This window comes from Heterodontus francisci, chromosome 13 (assembly GCF_036365525.1).
Source record: "Heterodontus francisci isolate sHetFra1 chromosome 13, sHetFra1.hap1, whole genome shotgun sequence".
Lineage (NCBI taxonomy): Eukaryota > Metazoa > Chordata > Chondrichthyes > Heterodontiformes > Heterodontidae > Heterodontus > Heterodontus francisci.
In genome coordinates, this window is record NC_090383.1 from 79,771,297 (window position 1) to 79,789,969 (window position 18,673).

General features: G+C 45.7%; 1 protein-coding gene across 1 annotated transcript in view; it reads right to left on the reverse strand.

Moving 5' to 3' along the window:
• ush2a (Usher syndrome 2A (autosomal recessive, mild)) overlaps positions 1 to 18,673 on the reverse strand; it is a 1,262,450-nt gene that overhangs the window by 851,625 nt on the left and 392,152 nt on the right. Inside the window, exon 23 of the mRNA XM_068045693.1 lies at positions 18,113 to 18,239. Coding sequence (XP_067901794.1) covers positions 18,113 to 18,239 — 127 coding nt within the window. The remainder of the gene's footprint in view (positions 1 to 18,112; positions 18,240 to 18,673) is intronic.

Consider the following 18,673-nt stretch of genomic DNA (forward strand, 5'->3'; position numbering starts at 1 on the left):
TTCTTTCTACTTTTTCTGTTTCTATCTGCCTGTGTTTTTATCGTGTATGCATGCTAGCTTGGTCGCGTCGCATATTCGTGGTTGTTAACCAAATTAGAGTTTAAGATTAATAAACTTCCACCTTTCTGTTTAAATCGAAGAAAACCTGTCTGATTTCTCTGCCTTACAATTGGAAAGCAGTGAACAAGGATTCACTGAGGGGGCGCTAAAACGCGGTATTTTTAAAATTAAACCGTGTTACGGTTAGACCAGGCAAAGGCTAAGAGGGAACCCCTAGACCCCTGTCTCAGCTGGTCGTAACTGTATCTACATCCAGTTTGACTTAAATGTTATATACGGCATTTTAATATGAAGGAATATATTTTTTGCAGCGTAGATGTCATTGGTCCAGATCTTTATGTAGAAACAATGGCAAGGCTATCAATGCTCATCATTATTAAAGAGTAAATTGGACAGCAACACCTGTGGCCACGCATGTGCAGTTAAACACAGAAATCAGGACGTTGCTGTCCAAATTGCATTGATCCGCAGAAGCTGCGCTATACTGGTATCTCGCCGAGAGATTCGCATTCGACACATGAAAGTACATGAAGTTGCGGTACTTATGTGAAGATACCCACTAAATAAAAAGTTTGGGATTGTCCATTCAAGTGTATGTGAATTCTTAATGGTGTGATAAGTATTAATTAATATCCAACAACCTCTCTGGCACTGAAAATGAACTTTTACAAGTGTGGAGTCTCATTCTTTTTGATTTGAATTATTGTTGGCAATTTTAAAAAATTTGAACGAAACTTTTTTTACTTTTCTTATTTCTCTTTTATATCTCTCGCTTTTAATCCCATCTTTCTTTCCTTCTCTTTATTTCACTTTCTGCACATGATTTTGCATTGAATTAACTATTCTAATTTACACTTCCTGATTTAGACTGCATGCTTCAGTAAGAATTCTTGAATCTGATTAATTAAGGAGTCACATCATTTCTTGCCCTATTCACACAGCTCCTAGAACCCCTATACAATGTGCCATGCTGTTTTGTATTTTGAATTCCTACAACTTTCAGTACAAAAGTTCATAGAATGCCTGTGGGCACGTATAATGAACAGCTAGTGCGAGTTGTTATAAAAGCAGAAAGTGCTGGAAATACTCAGCAGTCTGGCAGCACCTGTGGAGAGAGAAACATTTAATGTTTCAGGTCTGTGACTTTTCATCAGAAAGGACTGTTCAGAAAGGTCACAGACCTGAAACTTTGGGCTGGATTTTATGTAGGGCGGATGGGAGCTGGCCACTGACGTAAAAGGTGGTGGCGAACACGCTTCCGCCCGGCCTGGGGATCTGACCCGCATTTTACAGGTCCCCGGGCTTTAATTACGAATTAGGAGCACGAGCCTGCTCCGCCATTCAATAGATTCATGCTGAACTGACTACTCCACATTTCCACCTATCCCCGATAATTGTTCCGAGGTGGGACTTCCACCCACTTGAGCAAGTCCCACCTCATTGGGCTGCCAGCCAATCATCGGGCTGGCAGCTCTTAATCCCAGCAGCACCACCGGGAGCAGTAGCCACTGCTGGGACTGCAGCCCAGCCGAGGACATGGAGCCAGGACTACAAGTAAGTTTGGTTGGCCTTTGGTATGATAGGTCACGTCCCGGCGAGGCAAGGGTGGTCGTGTGGGGGGAAAGGGGGCGTCATCTCGGGTCCTGGAGGTGGTTGGGGAAGTGGGAGTGGCCCTCAATCGGGCACCCTGTGCTTGTTTGTCCGCACCCCACCCCCACCCCCGCCCGGTGCGCTGAGAGGCTGCCAGGTTTCACTGGACGGTCTTTCACGTCCCCCAAACTCCCATTTGCCACAGGTAAAATCCCCATGGAGGTGTGTGAAGGCCCTTAAGTGGCTGTTAAATGGCCACTTATGGGCCTTGATTGGCCTGGGGCGAGCAGCTTGTTTCTCGCCCCCCTCCCGGCCCATGTAAAGTGGGGAGGAGGCAGGAACGGGTCGGGAAGGCCTCCCGGAGCCTCCCGCTCAATCTTACGCCACACATCACCCACCCCACCCATCCCCAACACCATCTGGCTCGCTGGGGTGGTGTAGAATTCCGGCTGTTAACTTTGTTTCGCACTCCACAGATGCTGCCAGACCTGCTGAGTATTTCCAGTACTTTGATTTTATTTCAGATTTCCAGCATGAGCAGTATTTTGCTTTTATTTTAGTGCCAGCTGACTGCAAAATCCCAGCTGTTGTGTTTCAGTCACGCAATTTGAGCTCATTTCCCGGCGGAGCAGCAGGAGAAGGTAGCGACTCTTCGTTGGGTGAGTGAAGGCATCAGGAGCTGTGTTTTCAAAGTAAGTACTTACTGTTTTACTTACTGTTTTCCTTGTCTTTGAGTTTCTTTTGGCGCCGGAGGAACCGGAAGCTGGTCGGCAGCGAGGACTCCTGGGTAGGTATTTTCCTTAAAGGTGCGGAGCTGAGTAAACCCGAGCCACTACACCTGTAGTGTCTCCCACCCATCCTCCTCCTCTAAACTAATAATAAGACCCTTTTTACCCTCCTCCTCTAACCAAAAAGGACTGAGCAGGTAAGCTATTTACTGTTTTTGTTAATAACTATAGTTGTACTTAACTAAGGGGTAATTGAATAAAAGAAATGGCAGCCAGTGTAGTGTATTGCTCCTCCTGCAGAATGTTCGAGGTGAGGGGAACCTCCGGTGACCCTGCCGACTTCACCTGCTGGAAGTGCATCCGTCTCCAGCTCCTATCAGACCGTGTTAGGGAATTGGAGCTGGAGCTGGATGAACTGAGGATCATTCGGGAAGCTGAGGGGTTGATAGATAGAAGCTACACGGAGGTCGTTACTCCACAAATCAAAGGCAGCTGGGTAACAGTTAGAGGTGGGAAGAGGTCAGTGCAGGGATCTCCTGTGGTCGTTCCCCTCAACAACAAGTATACAGTTTTAGATACTGTTGGGGGGGACGGCCTATCGGGGGCAGGCTGCAGTGACCGGGCCTCTGGCACGGGGTCCTGCACTGTGGCTCAGAAGGGAAGGAGGGAGAATGGGAGAGCACTAGTCATCGGGGACTCGATGGTGAGGAGTACGGACAGGCGGTTCTGTGGGCGCAGGCGAGACGCACGGATGGTTTGTTGCCTCCCTGGTGCCAGGGTCCGTGATGTTTGTGATCGCGTCTTCAGGATCCTTAAAGGGGAGGGGGAGCAGCCAGAGGTCGTGGTGCACATTGGCACCAACGACGTAGGAAGGAAGGGTGGCACAGATGTTAGAAGTGAGTTTAGGGAGTTAGGCTGGAAGCTGAAAGCTCGGACGGACAGAGTTGTTATCTCTGGTTTGTTGCCGGCGCCACGTGATAGTGAGGCTAGGAATAGGGAGAGAGCACAGCTGAACACGTGGCTGCAGGAATGGTGTAGGAGGGAGGGCTTCCAGTTCTTGGATAATTGGACTGCATTCTGGGGAAGATGGGACCTGTTCAAACAGGACGGGCTGCATCTGAACCAGAGGGGCACCAATATCCTGGGAGGGAGGTTTGCTAGTACTGTTCGGGAGGGTTTAAACTAGTTTGGGAGGGGGATGGGAACCGGACTTGTAATCCAGGGACCAGTGGGTCCACTCAGAAAGACAAAGAGTGTAGTGAGGTATTGGGGAAGGTAGCACTGTCACAGAGGACAGATGGGCACGGAGAAGGGTTAAAGTGCGTATACTTCAACGCAAGAAGCATCAGGAATAAGGTGAGTGAATTGAAGGCGTGGATGGGCACTTGGGACTACGATGTTGTGGCCATCACTGAAACGTGGATAGGTGAGGGGGAGGAATGGTTTTTGGAGGTACCTGGTTATAGATGTTTTCATAAGATTAGGAATGGTGGTAAAAGAGGTGGGGGGGTGGCATTGTTAGTTAGAAATAGTGTAACAACTGCTGAAAGAATTTTCGAGGAGGATCTGCCGACTGAGGCACTGTGGGTTGAGGTCAGGAACAGGAAAGGAGCAGTCACCTTGATGGGAGTTTTCTATAGGCCCCCCAATAGCAGCAGGGAGGTGGAAGAGCAGATTGGGAAACAGATTTTGGAAAGGAGCAGAAGTCACAGGGTAGTAATTATGGGGGATTTCAACTTCCCAAATATTGATTGGCAACTCTTTAGATCGAATAGTTTGGATGGGGTAGTGTTTGTGCAGTATGTCCAGGAAGCTTTTCTGACTCAGTATGTAGACTGCCCGACCAGAGGGGAGGCAATATTGGATTTGGTACTAGGTAATGAACCAGGGCAAGTGATAGAGCTGTTGGTGGGCGAGCACTTTGGAGATAGTGATCACAATTCTGTAGCATTCACTGTGGTAATGGAGAGGGATAGGTATGTGCAACAGGGCAAGGTTTACAATTGGGGGAAGGGTAGATATGATGCTGTCAGGCAGGAACTGAGGAGCATAAGTTGGGAGCATATGCTGGCAGGGAAGGGCACGGTCGAAATGTGGAACTTTTTCAAGGAGCAGATAGTAGGGGCCATTGATAAGCATGTCCCTGTCAGACAGGGAAGGGATGGTCATGTGAGGGAACCGTGGTTGACAAGAGAGGTTGAGAGTCTTGTTAGGAAGAAGAAGGATGCGTATATAAAGTTGAGGAAAAAGGGCACAGGCATAGCTCTGGAGGGATACAAGATGGCCAGGAAGGATCTGAAGAAAGGGATTAGGAGAGCTAAGAGAGGGCATGAAAAATGCTTGGCGGGTAGGCTAAAAGAAAACCCCAAGGCCTTTTACGCGTATGTCAGAAATATGAGGATGACTAGGGGGACCATAGGTCCGGTCAAGGACAATAGCGGGAGACTGTGTGTTGAGCCGGAAGAGATAAGTGAGGTTTTGAATGAGTACTTCTCTTCGGTATTTACGAATGAGAAGGGGTGTATTACTGAAGAGGACGGTGGGAAGCAGACTGGTAAGCTCGAGGAAGTGCTCGTTAGGAGGGAAGATGTGTTGGGGTTTTTGAATAACTTGAAGATAGACAAGTCTCCCGGGCCTGACGGGGTATATCCAAGGATGTTATGGGAAGCAAGGGATGAAATTGCAGAGCCGCTGGCAATGATCTTTTCATCTTCTCTGCTGACGGGGGTGGTACCAGGTGATTGGAGGGTGGCAAATGTTGTGCCCCTGTTCAAGAAAGGGAATAGGAACAACCCTGGGAATTACAGGCCAGTTAGTCTTACTTCGGTGGTAGGCAAGTTGATGGAAAAGGTGCTGAGGGATAGGATTTCTGAGCATCTGGAAAGACACTGCTTGATTCGGGACAGTCAGCACGGTTTTGTGAGGGGTAGGTCTTGCCTCACAAGCCTGATTGAATTCTTTGAGCAGGTGACCAAGCAAGTGGATGAGGGTAAACCAGTGGATGTGGTGTACATGGATTTTAGTAAGGCATTTGATAAGGTCCCCCATGGTAGACTTATGGAGAAAGTCAGGAGGCATGGGATAGTGGGGAATGTGGCCAGTTGGATTAAGAATTGGCTAACTGATAGAAGGCAGAGAGTGGTCTTAGATGGTAAATACTCAGCCTGGAGCCCAGTTACCAGTGGCGTGCCGCAGGGATCAGTTCTGGGTCCTCTCCTGTTTGTGATTTTTATTAACGACTTGGATGAGGAAGTCGAAGGGTGGGTCAGTAAATTTGCAGATGATACAAAGGTTGGTGGAGTTGTGGATACCGAGGAGGGCTATTGTCGTCTGCAAAGGGACTTGGATAGGTTGCAGTGCTGGGCTGAAAAGTGGCAGATGGAGTTTAACCCTGAAAAGTGTGAGGTCGTCCATTTTGGAAGGACAAACATGAATGCAAAATACTGGGTTAACGGTAGGGTTCTTGGGCATGTGGAGGAGCAGAGAGACCTTGGGGTCTATGTGCAAAGATCATTGAAAGTTGCAACTCAAGTGGATAGGGCTGTGAAGAAGGCATATGGGGTGTTAGCGTTCATTAGCAGAGGGATTGAATTTAAGAGCCGTGAGGTGATGATGCAGCTGTACAGGACCTTGGTAAGGCCTCATTTGGAGTACTGTGTGCAGTTCTGGTCGCCTCATTTTAGGAAGGATGTGGAAGCCTTGGAGAGGGTGCAGAGGAGATTTACCAGGATGTTGCCTGGAATGGAGAATAAGTCTTACGAGGAAAGGCTGAACATTCTAGGCCTCTTCTCATTAGAAAGGAGAAGGATGAGGGGTGACATGATAGAGGTTTATAAGATGATCAGGGGAATAGATAGGGTAGACAGTCAGAAACTTTTTCCCCGGGTGGAGCAAAGCGTTACAAGGGGTCATAAATTTAAGGTGAAGGGTGGGAGATATAAGGGGAATGTCAGGGGAAGGTTCTTTACCCAGAGAGTGGTCGAGGCATGGAATGCCTTGCCCGGGGAAGTTGTTGAGTCAGAAACTTTAGGGACTTTCAAAAGGCTTTTGGATAGGTATATGGATAAAGGAGAATGATGGGGTATAGATTAAATTGTCCTTGACAGAGGACAAAGGATCGGCACAACATTGTGGGCCGAAGGGCCTGTTCTGTGCTGTATGTTCTATGTTCTATGTTGTCAGTTTCTCTAATGCAGCTCCATGCATTGTTGCGCTACTGACATATCATAAAAGCAGCAGGGTGTCATTCATAGAAAGTATAATGCATCAACCCAGCTGCCGAGACATCCCTTATAAATTAGCATTCATTACATGCTATGGAACTTACTGAAAATTACTTAAGCAACATTTTTATGTATTTTGTCAAATTAAATTTGGATGAGGATAGTGCAATAATCAATATTTTCTATTACTAAGAGTTTCCATTGTCTTCAAAATAGGCCAACTGCTTAACCATTATTGATCATTTGAATGTTCAGATGATAGAAATAATGAAGTTTTAATCAGGAACAAATACACAGATAGCTTTTTTGATGCTGCCAGTTGTCTAGTTAATATCAGGTTCAGATGATATCACATTCCCACAATAAAGCTTTGGCAATTCATGTACATCCTCAGATAAAATTTATCGCCTTTTATTTCACTTTGTCATCCATTATTTTTATCCCACTATAGTCTTAATAAAATGAACACAAAGTAATGAGAGTTAAAAGTAGAGCTCAAATTACATTGATTGAAAATTGAGAGAGGCAATTGTGATGTCATTGTTGCAAAATTATACTGGCAAGTGATTCACTGGAAGCTACAGTAAGAAAATTATTTTACATTCAGGAAATTAAATTACAGTGTGATTGAACTATGTACAATACGATGTACATTAAGATATTAACAGCTGATTGCCACAAACAGTCAAATAAATTTGGAATTGTATTTTCTTGGGTTTAGAAGGTTGAGTGGTGATCTAATCGAGGTGTTTTAAAATAATAAAGGGATTCAGTGAAACTATTTCCTCTTGTGGGGAATCCAGAACAAGATGTAATCTTAAAATTAGAGCTGGACCTTTTAGGAGGGCAATTAGGAAGAACATTTTCACACAAAGTATTGGAACTCACGCCTCCAAAAAGCTGTGGCAATTGAGTCAATTGAAATATTTTAGTTTGAGATGGATAGATTTTTGTTGGATAAGAATATGGAACAAAGGTGTATAAATGAAATTAAAGTACAGATTAGTCATTATCTAATTGAATGGTGAACAGGCTCAAGGGGCTGAATGGCTTACTCCTGTTCTTACGTTCCTAAAAGACTATATCACTTGCATTTAAGTGATTAGATTTAATTTATAGAAATTTGTCATCAACAAGGTTGAGGTTTCATGGGAAAATTGATGGAATTATAGGATGTGAGCTCCACCATTGAAAAAACAAAACCTGACAGTATTAAGTAACCATAAACCAGTACACTCACTATAAACAGGCAGAAATGGAGACTATGATTGAAAGAAAAAGAGAGACTTGCATTTACATCACACCTTTCATGACCACCAGACATCACAAAGTTCTTTACAGCCAATGAAGTACTTTGAAGTGTAGTCACTGTTGCAATGTAGGAAATGCGGCAGCCAATTTGCACACAGCAAACACCTACAAACAGCGATGTGATAACCAGATAATCTGTTTTTGTGATGCTGATTGAGGGATAAGTACTGGCCAGGACACCAGGGGATAACTCCCCTGTTCTTTGTCAAAGTAGTGCCATGGGATATTTTACATCCACCTGAGCAGGCAGATAAGGGCTTGGTTTAATGTCTCATCTGGAAGATGACACCTCCGACAGTGGAGCATTCCCTTTTGTGCTGCACTAAAGTATCAGCCTTGATTTTTGGTCAAGCCTTGGAATGGACTTGAACGTGGAACCCTGTGATTCAGAGGTGAGAGTGCTATCAACTAAGCCATGGCTGCCACAATTGCCAAAACAGTGGTAAAATCCCCAAATACCATGTAATCTGTATGGAGTTATTGGTCTGGATTTTACTTGCAACAGAGTCTCTACCTGAACTGGGTCAGGGCTCCCTCCCAGCTGCAGTGTACTCTTTGTTTTGATCCTGACAAAGTTCCTAGGATAGGGATGATTTAAATATTCATAGTTGGCCCCCAATTAGTGGACTCTTTCAGGAGCTCAGTCTGAAGATGTGGATCCTGTCATTGCATCGCATTGTTGGCAATGCTATTTGAGGGAAATAAAATTACTTTTTAAATAATTATTTAACAGCTTTTGCAATTACTCTGTGACTGACTGAACTAGGCAATTTAGGTCTTTCTTTTCTTACCACCCCAGCTTTGCAATAATGGATGGGTGGATGGATTCAATATCCACTATCACCTCTAGTGGAAAGGCCAGATGTCAGGGAATAGGTAAAATGGCATCTTATGACAATTCCTATTCAGTTCACCCTTAAATGCATCCCAAATTGCTGTACATTCAAGGGAAAATCAGGGCCATCTAGTCATTGTGGAACAATGGCTTCAGTTGTTTGTAAAGGTACACCATTCTTTGCTTCTGTGGTGACAGTCACAACATTTGAACATATGATACCAGCCATCATGGGAACAGATATCCACTGTGGACTCAGTATAATAAAATTATAAACACTCTTACCTTGGCATTGACAATTTTATATACCTAATGCACAGAGAAAATCTTACCCACATATTATTTTGGATAGGTTATTTGAGATGGACAGGCGTGATAGGATTAGAGTGACTGTTAGGGCCAACAGACTAGGCACCTATAATATACTTAAAGAGGTTGAGGGAGAACAAGAACTATGTGTTTAAAACACAAATTATGGCGGATGCTGGAAATCTGAAATGAAAACAGAAAATGCTGGAAATACTTATCAGCCAGGCAGAAACTGTAGAGAGAGAAGCAGAGCGATTAAGTGATTGAGAGGTCATTTGAGACATATTTGCAATTTTGTCAAAGATGCATGGGCCCCACACAGTTTCAGCACCTTGTCCAAGCAAATGAGGCGGCTACACAGCAGGAAGCCCTTGACTAAAGCAGCAGGTATTAAATCCTCTGTATAAAAGATAAAATCATCAAACAGGAGATCATGCATAGCCACTGACATGCCATGGTGTAAGCAGAGCTCGAGGATTAGGAGTGTGGAATGAGAGGGTGGGTCTTGGAGTATGGCTCATTCTGGCTCACTGCAAGGCGCAAGCAAGATTTGTCAGTTGAGGTCCTAGTCATTGAGGCTGTATCTGGACATGGGGGCCATCTACACAGAGGTGAGCTGGAGAAGTGGGGAGGAGCAACAGCCCCAGCAACAAAAGCAGTTCCCTGGTGCATGGGGATGCAGAGGTCCTGGTCGAGGGCAGAGAGGCGAGAAGGCAATACCCGCAGCATCAAGCGTACCAACAAAGGATCAGCTTCCTTAACATGTCAAAGCAGCAATGCCGCTGCCAGTAGCTGTTAAGGTGACAGTCATCTTGAATTTTTTAGCATCTGACTTGTTTTAGGAGTCAGCGGGGGACCTATGTGGGACTTCACAACTGACCACCCACAGCGACCATGTGTGACCATCGTAAGCGTTTCCTTCAGGAGTGCGCTAGGTTTTCTGGCAGCTGTCATGATGTATTCATCCTTAGGCAGTCGCAGGTGCCACAGCTGTTCAAGACAGCAGATAGCCTCGTTGGATGGCTCCTAGCTAACAAGGGATATCCTTTGAAGAGGTGGCTGCTGACCCCTGTGGACAACCACACAACAGAGGTGCAGGAGCGATACAACCACTGCCATCTCACCACAAGAGCCACCACTGAGTAGGCCATCAGCATCCTGAAGATGCAATTCCAGTGGCTCGAATGGTCGGGGGTCACCCTCCAGTATGCCCTTACGAGCGTGTCACACATCGTGGTGGTCTGCTGTGCTCTGCACAGCATGGCCCTGCAGAGATGGGTGAAACTGGAGATGGACCATGTGAGACAGCATGCCTCCTCATCGTCGGAGGAGGAAGTTGATGAGGACCAGCAGGCAGTGCTGCAAGGCCGTCCATAGCTCGCATCGAGTGGAAAACACACTGACTAGGATGGCAGGGAAGCCGCTTTTCCTGAAGCTGGCAGAACATTTAATGGACCCTTCCCATCCATATTTCAGTCTCATCATTTGCACAGTTATGAATATTTCAAAGCCACACAGACTTCTCCTTGTGTCCAGTAGTCATCAGGTAGTACTTCCCCAATGGCCATACAGTGGCCATGTCCACTCACAGGGGTGAATTTTCCGAGCGCGCCATGCGGCGTGTATCCCGCGCAGATGTGTCGTCTCTGACTCCCCACGATATTACACGTGGAGGCTCATTTAAATGGAGGGGGTGGAGCAGCCGCCCCGGATGATGTAGAGGGGGCAGCCGTCACATCCCTGGCAGTGCGCCATTTTTAAAGGGCTTTAAGCCCTTAGAATTACTTTTAATTTTTAAAGGTACATGATTGTGAATTTTTTTATTAGCTAATAATAAAGATGTGGATGGACCTTCCCCAACTCCCCTAATGGTCATTTCAATGCCCGAAATGGCCAACACTTGCCTTTTTCCCTACACAAACATTCCCCCCCAATCTTCTAACTTTTGCCCTTCAACCCCTTCCCATCACTCACACAACCAATAAAAATTGATTTCCCCGCTCCCCCACCCCTCCATGCCTGAAATTTTTATTCCTCCCCCCCCGACCAGGTTCCCACCTCAGTACTCAGTATGGAGTTCCGAAGGCGTGCGAAGCACGAATGGCGGCCGTAAAATCGGCATGGGATGGCTGCCACCTGCAGGTAAGTTTATTTACTTATTATTAATGTTAATTTAAATATACAGATGAAGGGCCCGCCGCCAGGTGGCGGTGGGAGGCACACCAAGGTCCCCCCGCCGCTGGTAATATGTGGCAGGTACTTCTTGATGTTGCGGGTCGAGGCGGACTTCTCCCCGCAGAATTTTACTGGCCCCCCACGTCGCAACTCGCGGCGTTGAGGGGCCAGTAAAATTCAGCCCACAGTCTTCTCACACAGACATCATCTTATGCTGCTGTTATTATGTTCTAATAATAATGAAATGATTCACGTAAGGGTCCAAAAACTACCCATTTCATTCCACAAACATACATGCTATGATTTCACCCTATTGAACCCCAAACTGATGCTAATGCCGCTTCTCTGCCCTCTTACGAGAATTTCTAAGGGGTGCTCGCCCGGTGACTGAAGCAGATGTCGAGGTAGGCTGCTCCTGTGTGTGGGTCAGCAGCTGAGATGCCTATGGCACATGGGCACTGCCACAATCAGGGGCAGCCTTGGTCATGGGGTCTTGAGGCATCACATGTGTCTCCATCAGATTGGTCAAGGGGACTGCATCAGAAGATGGGGCCCCTTCAGGAGTGGCTCCATCTACATCATCCCTATCTCCCTCAACCCATTCATAGCGCATCTGCACGTCCACACTGGCCAGGAGTGGGAAAGCATCTGGCTGCCCGTCCATGCATCTATGTGCCATCACTGCAACAGAGCAGTCAATGCTGCACAATGTTTCATGCATTCTGCTCATGCCAGTCTGCTGCTTCTGTATCCACTCGGTGGACTGCCACATATAACTCTCCACAGGTTTGGCCAATCTTTCAATGGGGGAGCTCATGCACTGATATGCCTGTAGCATTGCAGTGCTCATGACATGTATGGACTCCTCCATTCTCTGCCCAAGGATCCACACTGCCTCAGCGAACTATGACAGGTGGCCACAAATTTCCCTTTGCTGTTCCACAAGTACCTGCTTAGTATATGACCCCCAATGCTCAGCATCTCCAGCCAGGTGAGCATGGCAGAGGCCATCCTCCGTCCTCCAACGGGGACTGCTCACACCACAGCTGCTGCTGCTTCCACCACCTGCTCCTAGTCATCTGTGGCATGAGGCTCACCTTTTGCTCCCTGTTCTAACTGTCCCTGAATCCCCACCAAGGTGCATGTATCTGTATTGGTGGAGGGTGCACTTCACACCTGTGATGGTGGATCCTTAGAGTGTATCTCTTCCTCTGAGGTTAGCTGACCTTTCTTGCAACCTCCAGCCATGCTTGCTTAGTCTGACTGTCAGGCCTCCTCCTGCCGCTCTCAGGAAACATCGCTGAAAAGGAGGCATCGCTGAATCATGTGGCCGCCTTACACGACTGCTTGCTGTGTTGCTGCTCTCCAGTATTGCACACTCTGCAATGATACAGTCTGCCTGCAGCCACATTGATGGCTGACGGGCGGCCTTTAAATATAGCCGCATCTAGCTCCCGCCTCCTGAACGTGCCTGCTATCACTAATTGGACTGTGATCGCGCAGGCGAGCCACTAATTGGTCGTCTACCGCAAAATGCTGAGTGACATCTCGCAACAACCTCCAGTGGCTTTGGGACCTGAAATTGGACCCGATGTCGGGTTCATGATGCTGCCAGTAAAAGTCAGCCCAACGTCTCAGGTCAATGACCTTTCATCAGAACTAGACAATGAGGGAGATGTAACAAGTTTTAAGCAAGTACAGACACAAGGAAAACAGGTAAGGGAGAAAAGTTCTGTGATAGGGTAGGAAGCAGGAAAGATTAAATGACAAAATGCAAGATGATGCAAAGCAAATGTGGGGGGAGGGGGCGGTCATAGGACAAGTAAAGAAACAGAAGGTAGGTCGAGAGGAGGTGAAAATGGGAATAGCAGAATCATTCATCAAACGTGGAGGCAGTTCCTCTTTTCTACAGTAGAAAATACATTGCGGGCTGGTGCAATGGATGCTGCAACTCTCCGTGCCTTGAAGAGGGAGAAAGACCCGTCTTGACTGGGACAGAGATCATATTTATAAAAAGTAGTGGCTTTGTAGATAACACATGAACCATGTTATCTTCAGACGTGTTTTGATCACCTGAGTGTATTGGAGAGGAATTTCCCATAGTATTGTTTCCCTTATCAAGCTTAGATATTTTCCTTTTTTGCCACTCCCCGGAAATCACATGCCTGCAGTGCTGTAGGAAGTGCCTAGTTATGATGGTCCAGCCAACGGTCACTGACCTGAAACATTTGCTCGGTTTCTCTCTCCATAGATGCTGGCAGAACTGCTGATTATTTCCACCATTTTCTGTTTTTATACCATGAGTGTGGGGCAGGCTTAATGGAAAAGCTGATCTTTTCCTGCTCATCAATTTTGTGTATTTGAATGTAAAATTCATAGGTAAAGAGATAGATCAAATGCCAGGAAGCATTTCTTTTTGTAGAAATTTGTCTCCAGATCTTTCATTAGAACTAAACAAAGATAGAGATGTAACAAAGTTTAAGCAAGTATGGAGGAAAGGAAAATGGGTAAGGGAGAAAACAAAAGGAGAGTTCTATGATAGGGTAAGAAGCAGGAGAGATTAAATGACAAAGTGTAAGCTGGCGCAAGGCAAAAGGGGGTGGTAACAGGACAAATAAAGAAACAGAAGATGGGTCCAGAGGAGGTGTAAATGGAAATAGCAGGATCATCCACCTAAAACATGCTACAGACCTGGCTTCATCACAACACTTTAAGATGGAATTTGACAAGTTCCTGAGTGAAGAGGATATTTTATGTACATAATGTTAGAAGCTGGGATGAAAATGAGTACTGGACAACTAATGCTTGACTGGCTTTTGGGGTTGGAGAAGAATTTACCAGTTTTTCTTAAATTGGTTGCAGGTTTTTTGCTTATTTTGCCTCTTTCAGAGACAGTGGGCTGGATTTTGTTCTCTCCAGGCGTCAGGTTCCGTGGCGGGGGGGCCTGAGGATGCCTCCGGGAGAGGGCCACCATGCAACCCGATGCTGGGAGGGCCTGGCCCTGTATCACTAGCAGTGGCGAGGCCTTGTGGCGGCGTCCCCCGCTGGTCGGCGATGGGACCCCAATTTGAATATTTAAATAAATCAAAATGAATGAATAAATGAAGCTCACATCATCGCCTGATGTCCCGCTGCAAACTTCGGCCCAGTTGCCAGCATTCCCGCACCTTCGGATCCCCGTCCAGGGAAACTAGGCGCCACATTGGTGGGGAGGGGGGAGGAGGTAAGTAAAGGGGCAGTGTAGGGAGGGGGGGCAAACAGGGTCAAATTAACACGTCGGGGATGGTGGGAGGGGTTGTAGTTGAAGGTTTGTGCAGTTGGGGGGTGGGGGGAAGGAAGGGCAAATAATTAATTTAATTGTTATTGCGGCGGTTGGAGAGGGGCAAAAGAAATGTACTTATTTATTTTAATTTATTTTACTTTGAAATATTTAAATTAGCCAGTTGGGCTAACAGCCCTTTAAAAATGGCGCTAGTGTCTGTGCACAGGCAGCTGATGCCGTTGCTGGGGACGGACAGCCCACCCCCTTCACTTGATTTGATGGGGGTGGGGGGGGCGGCCTGCCTCGGCTATTTAAATGAGCCACCGCACTTAGAATCGCGGCGGCTCCACAACATGCGGCCTGCTCAGGCGGGCTGCTGTTTTCTTTACCGAAATCGGTGGCTGGCACTTAAAATTCAGACCAGTGTGCCTAAGGGATGGGTAAATGTGGCTGACCTCTATCGGAATAGAATGAATTTTGTGGGCCTGAAGATCATTTCTTGTTCTTTTTACATGTTAATAGGTCATTATAGCTCTAGTAAGCATATATCTCACCAGACATACCTGACCATTCCAATCACTACATGGCAGTATATAGAGTCATAGAGTTGCATTTTAAGAAGCCGCCGTTGCTCCCGGCAGTGAACTCAAAAAATGGAAGCCCGCATGCCGAAGAGCCACTGCAATCTCCTGTGCAGTGGCTCATTTAAATAGCCAGGGCAGCTCGCCCCCCCACCCCCCACTACTACCCAATTCACGTGGAGTGGGTGGGCTGTCCAACGCCAGCAATGGATCAGCTGCCTGTGCGCAGGCATGGCGCCATTTTAAAGGGTAGCCAGCGCTGCTGGCATATTTACATTTTTAAAGATACACCCCCCCAAAATTTATCAAATAAAATTCTAATGCCGCTTTCCCACCAACACCCCCCCCCCCAATAACAATTACATTAACTATTTGCCGTTCCACCTCCCAAAACACCTTTTTCCCCAAAAATATACTTTATTCATAAAAATCTGTAAAGAAATACATTACAAAACAGTTCCACCCCCCCAAAACACTTACTTTTAAATCTGACCTTTCCCTCTCAAGACTGCACAAAGTTTAAAATTCATCCATTCCCACCATCCCCCACGTTCATTACATTTATTTGACCCCGTTTTCCCCACCCCCCCCCCCACTACTGGAAATCTTAACACCTCCCCTTTCCCCACCAGTATCACGCCGCCTTTCCACAGACAGAGAATTGAAGGCGCGAACGTGCCGGCCACCGCACTAAGGATTGTGGTGGGTCCGGAAGATTGCGGATAAGTTCATTTCAATTTATTCATTTCATTAATTTAAATATGTAGGGTTCCGTTGCACAGCGGAGGTGGGGCCGCCACAGAGCCTCGACGCCGCTGGGAACATCAGGCTGGGCCTTCCCAGTGTTAAGCTCCATGGCGCGCCTCTTCCGCAGCCATCCTCCGGCCCCCCCCCACCATGGAGCCAGACATCGTGGGCTTGGTAAAATTGGGCACTGAATCTTCATTACGGAATCATATAATGAGGCCATTTGGTTCAACAAGTTCATGCCGGCTCTCTGTACAGCATTCCAATCAGTCCCATTCCCCGACTCTATCCCTGTAGACCTGCAAATTTATTTTCCTCAAATGCCCATCCAGTTTCCTTTTGAAATCATTAATCGCCTCCTCTTCCACCACCCTTGTAGGCAGAGTGTTCTAGGTCATTACCACTTGCTGCATCTCTTGCTCAAAACCTTAAATCTGTGTCCCCTCGTCCTTGTACCATCAGTGAATGGAAACAACTTTTCTTTGTCTACATTACCTAAACATGTCATAATCTTGTACACTTCTATCAAATTTCCCCTCAATTTCCTTAGCTCCAAGAACAACCCCAGCTTCTCTAACCTAACCTTATAGCTAAAGTCCCTCATCCCTGGAACCATTCTGGTAAATCTCCTTTGTGCCCTCTCAAAGACCCTCATATGCTTCCTGAAGTATGGTGACCAGAACTGGAGGCAATACTCTAGTTGTGGCCTAACCAGAGCTTTATAAAGGTTCAGCATAATTTCCTGGCTTTTGTACTTAATATGTTTATTTATGAAGCCCAAGATCCCATATACTTTGCTAACTACTCTCTTTCAATATGTGCTCCACCTAGAAAGATCTATGCACATGAACCCCCAGATCCGTCTGTCTCTGCACACTCTTTAGAACTGTGCCATTTGGCTCTATTGCCCCCTCCCCCATATCCATTCTCCTGAATTGCATCACCTCATACTGCTCTGTACTAAATTCCATCTGCCACTTCTCTACCCATTCTGCTGGCCAATCTCTGTCTTGTTATGGTTGATTGGTATCATCCTCACAGTCTACCACACCTCCAAGTTTGGTATCATCAGCAAATTTTGAAATTTTACTCTGTATTCCAACATCCAAGTTGTTTATATATATCAAAAAAGCAGTAGTCCTAACACTGAATGTTGGGGAACACTGCTACCATCCTCCAATTTGAAAAACAACCATTTACCATGGCTCGGTGTTTTCTGTCCCTAAGCCAGAGCATCCATTTCATTAACCAACCTTTTATATGGTACTTTGTCAAAGGCTTTCTTAAAATCCATGTAGACAACATCCTTTGCTAACACTTCATCAACCTTCTCTGTTACTTCATCAAAAAAAAACTCAGTTAGATTAGTCAAGCACCATCTGCCTGCTACAAATCCATGCTGGCTATCCTTAATTAACTGAAACCTCACCAAGTGCCTGTTAATTTTTTCCCTGATTATTGTTTCTAAAATGCTACCCACCACTGATGTTAAACTGACTGGCCTGTAGTTGCTAGGACTGTCCTTACACCCTTTCTTGAATAAGGCTGTCACATTTGCCACTCTCTAATTCTCTGGCACCTCACATATTGAGGCAAGATTGGAAGATCCTGGCAAGTCTGTCTGCTGTCTTCACCTCCATTTCCTTTAGCAACCTGGGATGCTGTCTCTAAGCATAGAGCCTTTCCAGTACATCCTTCCAGTCAATTTTCACCCTATCCATTACCTCTACCACCTTCAGTTCTACTGATATTTTGTCAGCATCCTCTTCCTTAGTAAACACCGATACAAAGTATTCTAGCCTTGTCCTGTGCCTCTAAGCATATATCACACTCTTTGCCCCTAACAGGCCCTACCCCATCTCTTACTACCCACTTACTCTTTACATGCCAGTAGAAGATTTTCGGGTTCCCTTTTATGTTAGCTGCCATGCTATTCTTATGTTCTCTCTGTGCCAGTCTTATTTTCCTCTTCATCGCCTCTCTCAACTTATTATATATGGCCTGGTTCTCACTTGATATTACTTAAGTGAAATAGAAGGATATCTGTTCATTTATTTGCACAAATTTTACTAATGAATTTTGATTTACAAACCATATTAATGATATCTACTGTTAGAAAGATAATAGCATTCACTAAGTAAACTTCTTGTTTCTTTTTGTAATATACACATAATATGGCAATAATATTGCACTGTGGAACATTCTTAGCATAAATATTTTGCATCCTGATGTGTGACATTTATTATCTAATGCAATCCACATAACCTGATGTTATCTTTTAAATAAATTACCTGTATATTGGCCATCCACAACAATTGTTCCTTCAGCCTGAGTTCTTGTAGCAGTTATATGGTGCCACTGGTTATCATTATATGTTTGTCCTCTATCATTAGTAGGAGTAACTGCAACAGCAGAACCCTGCCAAAATACAATAGAAGTGTGCTTCTTCAGAGAAGGTCAAATAAACTGACATACACTATTTCTTAACCCATTAAACACAGAGCATAGAGATGCAGAAAAACATTCATAACATTTTCCACAGACATGGAATATATTCAGTGCATTACCACTGTTAAGCAAAACCCAATGCATAGGTTTCACAAATTGTTCAAACATGGAATTGCATGGGCCCTTATACAAATGGGCAAGTAGTTTTAGGTGGCTACAGCTGCTTTCTTTTTTCTACCAGTATATGTTATGATGCCAGCTCAAAGCATCACCATTGCACTTTCACAGAGCAAAGTGGAGATAATCTCTAGTGACCTACATATTATTTAGAAGGTCTATCAGCTTTTTCACTCAGTAGGGAAGAAAATTGGAGCCCGCAGTGACAGGATTGAATCTTTGAAGGA